The 6772-nt window shown below is 43.8% G+C and overlaps 1 protein-coding gene across 1 annotated transcript; it reads left to right on the top strand.

Moving 5' to 3' along the window:
* The first annotated feature begins 1942 nt into the window (after nt 1-1942).
* Nucleotides 1943-6396, top strand: irx6a (iroquois homeobox 6a). Its single transcript, XM_071531600.1, has 6 exons — nt 1943-2008; nt 3200-3475; nt 4343-4452; nt 4752-5023; nt 5285-5956; nt 6290-6396. Exons 1-6 carry the CDS (start codon nt 1943-1945, stop codon nt 6394-6396), a joined length of 1503 nt encoding a protein of 500 aa, XP_071387701.1.
* Nucleotides 6397-6772: the final 376 nt, after the last annotated feature.

The raw sequence follows: 6772 nt of genomic DNA, 5'->3' as shown, positions 1-6772 counted from the left end.
GAAAGCTAACTGTTGAGGACCTGGGTGTGTTATCCAGTGAGATCACTGCTGCAGCCTATAGGAGACATGCCTGTCAGGGGCAATGAGCACTTGTCAAAACCGACGACGTGGTGTGTGTGAGAGTTACTATAGCCTGTGGGTGTATAAAAATGGCACTTCCTAAAGCCTGGACCATGACCACTCCGTCCACTTTATCTCCTTGGTAAATCTCTGACGGTAGGTTTCCATCTCTACACGCGGCTCTTTAGCGCCCCTCGGAGAGAAAGCCCGTAATCGCAGATGCGTCTCCAGGGAAGGAAACGCCAATTTTCATCAGTCCTGGAAAGGCAGGGCACACACCGGGAGATTTGGCACACGGTATCAGTGGTGACAACGGAGAACTTGTACAATCCGGGATAGTCGGAATCAAGCGGATCACATGACTCAGTAGGACTCATCATCGCTGTCACTGTCAATACAAATATATATGGGGAAAATAATCATTACCCCCCTTCCCCCACTCCACACACTCATACAAGGTGGGGGGGGGGGGGGCATTGGTTGTTTATGTTTATGGGAGAGAAAGAGAGAACCGGTGATGGTTGAGTTGCTGATCTAATAAAGCTTAAAATTATTTCTCGTTTCATTCACTGAGAGGCAGCCTCATTCCTTCCCCATCTTTCAAGTGAGCATCATTCAATTAAAATGCAATTCTCGTCGCCCCCATCCACGGATATTTAATTAGACTGGAGAGCAGGGCTTCCACTGTCTTTTTTTCCAGCACGGCTCTTCGGATTTCACCTCTAAGGCATATTTTCACTCTGTTACTCGTTGGTTAAACAAGGGCATGTATCCATTTGTTAATTGATACAATTACGCATTACGCGTAATGGTCACGTAGGTCTCCAGGCGCGCATCAATCACTGGTCTATTGACCTGCCAAAAACCCCTCTATCCGTTCCTGCTGGGACTGCCCCTCTCTCTAATAGAGAAAGATAGAAACATCATCGTCATTAACTCCGGGTTGGACCTCTGGCCAGACAGCCAGAGGCGAACAGAGGTCGGGAAAAAAGTGGAATTTGTGGAGGTGCACGTTCAACCAGCTTTTATTCTCACTGAATCTAAATAAAGGAAGCACTTCCTGTGACATTTTAGACTATACTCTTCACAACAAAATATTGTGGATACTCTTCTAGTTTAGATATGTGATTTGCCTCAATGAAAAAAAAAAAAAATAAAATAAATATATATATATATATATATATATATATAGGCTATATCACCTCTGAATATAGGCTACTGTGTATGCGTGATTGTGATCACACTGATTGTGATAACTGATAATGCTGCCAAAAATGTGTCTTGCATGTTTTATGCTGTTTGGCTTGAATTTTTATTTTACAAAGGGGGCATAAGGACCATGTTACAATTCAATATTGGACTACAGTACTATTTCCCGAGTCTTTCTTTTATCGGTAAATCGGTGAAGAATTCTATTACACAAAGAGGGACAAGGCTGTGTACAGTGCACCTTAAGAAAACCCTGTGTTGGACGTGATTGGCAAAGACATTATTCTATCCCTGGTACCCTGCCGTTCCGGGATTACAATGACGTCACGCTGATACCCTTGCATGGATGAATGCTAAAGAACTATAGAGCCACAAATAATAGCACAAGCAGAGTCCATATCTTGCAAGTCTTACGTTATCCTTTAAGCCTCCTTCAGCTAACACAACAACAATTTTTTTGCACTTAATGACGCTTAATTTCATTTCTTATCAGGTCCTTTGGGGGGATTATTCATTCATATAAAACAATCTGCAGCTGGTGCCAGCCTAAAGTCTCCCTCCTATGAGTGCAGTCATCTATTATTGAGCGAAAGGCCGTGCGTGGAAATGTGTGTAAGACGGTGGATTTGAAGTAGAATTGGTTGCAATCGATCAAGGGTGAAGAATATTGCTGATGGTTACAAAAGAAGCAGCTATGTCTTTCTCACAGTTTGGATATCCTTACAATGCAACTTCACAGGTAAGCCACTATCTTTTTTCATTTCACCGAAGTTTTTGTACACACACACAAATGTGTTATTGCATATTTTCTTTTTTTTTCATTAGTCAGAGGATCCTTCTCTAATAAGATACACCGGTGCATGAGTAACTGCTTTGACAGTATTGACAGCTATTTACGTGTGGTGCTTTTGTTGTTGAACCAAATATCGATATACACGCACCCATGTCCAATTACACTGAATTATGAATGAACTCACGTGTTATTCTGATGACAATAGAGATGAATGTCACCTATTACAGACTACGAGGTGTTACTGCGCTGTTATGTATGCTGTACACACTCGCAAACTTTCTATTCAAATTACCGGGACATCTGGAATGATGTTGGGCAAATTGAATTATTTTGAAGGCTTGAAAAACTCAATTAAAGCGTTTCTTTTACGTGTTTTGAAAACATGTTACCCCACATGAGAAGTTCGGAGAAGTTCAAGTCGAATGAGGAACGAAAGTTACTATCCAAGCAAAGTTATTACCCAACTTTTATCTCGATAATATCTATTCTCGCTCAGCGGTGATATATTGGATGAAATGTTATCTATAACGTTTAAATATTTAGAATTTGAAATATATATTCAATGGATGCTGAAACTACTATAGACTGTTATTTTCCCATAAATTACAATTTAGAACCCGAAGATAAAGTCGAGCAGGTCACTTTTACGCACGGATTGTGCGAGGCTATTTTTCACCTTACCTGCATATACACTGAAAAAAATGTCCATCCAATGTCATTTAGTTTTCTATTCAATCTTAAAATCTTATTTTTCTTAAAGCAAGTGAAAAATGTGGCAGTGGGGTGAGATTATACGTCTTGTTTCCAATGCACTTTCACTTATTCCAGGAATTCTCTGGAAACAAGTGACTTATCTTGCAATAAGGCAGATCACTGTAAGATAATGACAGCTGATTCAAGATCATGCTTAAAACAAGTTGATTTGCACTGGAAACAAGTGAAATCATCTCAGCTTTTTTCACGTGTTTTAAGGCAAATCAGATTCCAAGCTCAACACTAGACTGACCGACTTGTTCAGATGGATATCTTTTTTGCAGTGCATCACCTACAATCACCTTAGAGCTATCACACACATCCAGATACAGTAAGAGCTCAAACAGCCAATGACCATGTCTATCCACGATTCTCTTCATGCAGTTTTTCGTGTCGGCAAACCCCAGTACGACTTGCTGCGATTCGATTTCCAGGTCGGTCTCTGACGGGACGGGCGGCTCCCAGACCGCCGCCGCTGCCGCCGCCGCCTCCTTCTGCTGCCCGTCCTACGAGAACCGGCTCCTGGCGAGCAGCCGGACGGAGCTGAACGCGGCGCTGGGGATGTACAGCTCTCCCTACGCTGCAGCGGCCGCCGCCAGCCAGAACTATGCCAACTACTTCCCATACAGCACCGACCCGTCCGCCATCTACTCCACTCTGGTGGGTGCACTTCAGCCTCATCTGATGCGCAAGGGGGGAGGGGGGCTCCGCCAGATCGATCAGCCGCGTTCTGTTGATCAGTTAATCTCGCACTGCAAAAATATTCATGTTGACAAGCCGTTTAATCCGGTATTGAGTCTTAAAATATGTAAATGTATTTCTTAAAACAAGTGAAAAATCCTGCCAACAGGGTGAGAAAGGAGTTTCACTTGTGAAGATGCAATGCAGAGGAACTTGTCTCAAGGATTTTCTTGAATCAAATGTCATTGTTTTGTTTTTTTATATATAGTATATATATATATTTATATATATACCATAGTGGAGTGATTCTGCCTTGTTTAAAAATATTGGCACTTGGTCTCTATTCCTGAGACAAGTGAACCTGCATTGGAAAAAAGTAGAATTATATCAGCCCAGTAGCAGAATTTTCCACTTGTGTTTATAAGAGTTTAAGAGTGGATATAAGAGTAAATTGCTTGTTAAGATGGACATTTCTGCAGTGCAACTTGAACTTTTCTTGTTTGTTTCGCTCCTCTTAATTTCTGTATACTATGGTTGGCTGATAATCAATCCAGGAATCAAGTTATGTACAATTTATTGTCCATGCTATGGAAATTGATTGTCTGGCACATTTTTACTTGCTGACAGTAATAAAGTAAAAATTTATTTTTATTAAGGATAGGCTATAATAATTATGGAAATTTTCTTCCAGCTGCAACAGATTTACTCTTTAAAGAGGGCGAAAATAAGAAATGTTGTTCTTTATTCTGTAGGATAATTTGTGAAAAGCATGGAGGAAAGATGCCAAATAGCCTTGGAATAAAATCTCAGTATGTTGGGTTATAACAACTTCCTTCTCGTTTATAGAATCCACAGTATGACATTAAGGACAGTACAGGCACTTTGCACTCTGGCATCACTCAAACTGCTGCATACTATCCTTACGACCATTCACTGGGCCAGTATCAATACGACAGGTAAGGTCCGCATTAATTTTTGTCCACTATGTCCTTTAAGCTTGAGCAGACCTGCCAAAAAGCATTCTGCCACTGAGTAATAATGATCATTTATGTAAGCACCACTTCACTGAGGGAATATGCCGCATTCAGATCAAAGGTCAGGGTGTAACTCCATACTGATACCTGCAGCAGAGCTGTATATATTTCAAACAACACTCCAGGGGGTGTAGGGTGTCTGAGTGACTAGTTTATGTCCTTTGCTAACAGTGCTAATGGTTAGCGTCTGTGTGTGTGTGTTTGTGTGTGTCCCCTACCAGATATGGGACTGTAGACTTTAATGGCACCGCCAGAAGAAAGAATGCAACCCGGGAAACCACCAGCACCCTGAAAACCTGGCTGTATGAGCACCGCAAGAACCCCTACCCCACCAAGGGCGAGAAGATCATGCTGGCCATCATCACCAAAATGACCCTCACCCAAGTGTCCACCTGGTTCGCCAACGCCAGGAGGAGGCTAAAGAAGGAGAACAAGATGACCTGGTCACCAAAGAATAAAGCCAGCGATGACAGGAAGGATGACCTCGACAAGAGTGACCAAGACTGTGTCACCAAAGGTAAAGTACAGTTCCCCTCCAGCTAGTTGGTGGGGAACAGTTTGTTGAAGCATTCTTAAACTTTATGAAATTAAAAAATATGGTTTGTTGTCTTCAGTAGGACCCAGGGTCAAAAGTCTGTTCAAATGTTTCCTGTCAAAAAGTTGTTCCTATGTAAATAAAATAATGCTGGGGCAACTATCTGAGCACAGTTACCTATAAATTCTTAAACTCCCATGCATGTTGTTCTTTATGCAGATTCCAGTGATTGTAAGGAGGAGAAGGACTTGCGTCTGAGTGACCTGGAGGACATGGAGGAGGACGACTGTGACAAGCTGGACAGTGACTGTGAGAAGGTGGCTCCGGATGAGCAGGACCTCCAGAGGGCCATGGCGCTGTCCGGGGCCCCTCAAAAGAGAGACTGCGGCTCCGAGCTGCACCTGAGCTTGGCCAACAGCTTCCATCCTTTCCCCTGCGCCATCAAGAGCGTGGCCACGCTCCCTCCTCTGCCCTCTGACTTCCTGGATCCCGTGGTGTCCAAGCCGCCCTCCTCGACTGTCCCCACGGGAACGGTGTCCCTGTCCCACTTCGAAGCGTCAGACAAGCCACGGATCTGGTCTCTGGCTCGCACGGCAGCCTCGGGGGTCATACTGAGCCCGCAGCATGGCTCTGAGCTGAGGACAGGCAACTCGGCCGGGGACTGCCAGCTCCAGAGCGCCAGGCTCCCTGGAGCTCCCACTGGACAGTGTGGGGGCATAAGGGGCCTCCACGAATCTAGCAGCGTGACCAATGCTGAGAACCCCTTCCAGGAGGGCCCACTCTTGCACTCGAAGGTCTATGGCACAGGCAGCTACAGCCACAAGGGCCTCCAACTGCACTGTTCCTCCTACCCTGCACTCCCAGACACGTGTCAGTACTCCACTATCGAAGGTATGTCATCGTTAATGCAACCTGCAGTGTTCCACACATTATATATCCACATGAGGGCTGAAATGGGTGTTTAATAATCTCCTATAAATATAAGAGGTTTGCCTGGTGCTATTGACAGGCATGTAGTAATTTACATCATGTCTAATACAAAACAAATGTTTTAAATATCTCCTATACAACGCTGCCAAATATGTTTTTACCATGAATTGTTGGAGCTTTGTAAAGCAAAGTTTAAGACTCTGATGCACTACACATTTTTACTGTGTTTTAGTCAGCTAAGCTGCACCAACCTGAAGCAGGTTTTCTTAGATGTGGTTTTATTTGGGTGTGCAGGATTCTCCGGGGGCAAGGCCGAGGCAGAGTCCTCTGACCTCAGCGAAGCCTGCGGGACCGTACAGGATGACAAGGTCACTGCATTCAGACCGGTGATGAAGAGGTGAAGCAGGTGAGCCTCTGAACACTGACATGGAAGAAATGGGTGAAGTCACCAACAATCACTGCCCTCCGCACAAACACACACACACACACACACCAGCACACACACACAGACACACACACACACAAGGACGCTTAACCAGGCAGACACAGATTCACACTTACAAAGGCACACTCAGACTCACACACACACACACACACATAAAGGCATAGACCAACACGCTATATCATACACAATTGTACATAGATATACACTTATATAGGTACGCACACTCAGTCACACACGCACACACGTAATGTAACACTGGTCAATACTGGCTATTTTATTTTAATATTTAGCTGTTGAGATGTTGAAGGTTACTAACACATAGGCATGATGCC

Source organism: Centroberyx affinis, unplaced genomic scaffold (assembly GCF_046629955.1).
Source record: "Centroberyx affinis isolate AG114_WGS23_722 - 3 ecotype Tasmania unplaced genomic scaffold, CSIRO-AGI_Caff_v1 ptg002101l_1, whole genome shotgun sequence".
Taxonomy (NCBI): Eukaryota; Metazoa; Chordata; class Actinopteri; order Beryciformes; family Berycidae; genus Centroberyx; species Centroberyx affinis.
The sequence above is the reverse complement of the archived record's forward strand: the minus strand, read 5'-3'. Positions and strand labels throughout refer to the sequence as shown.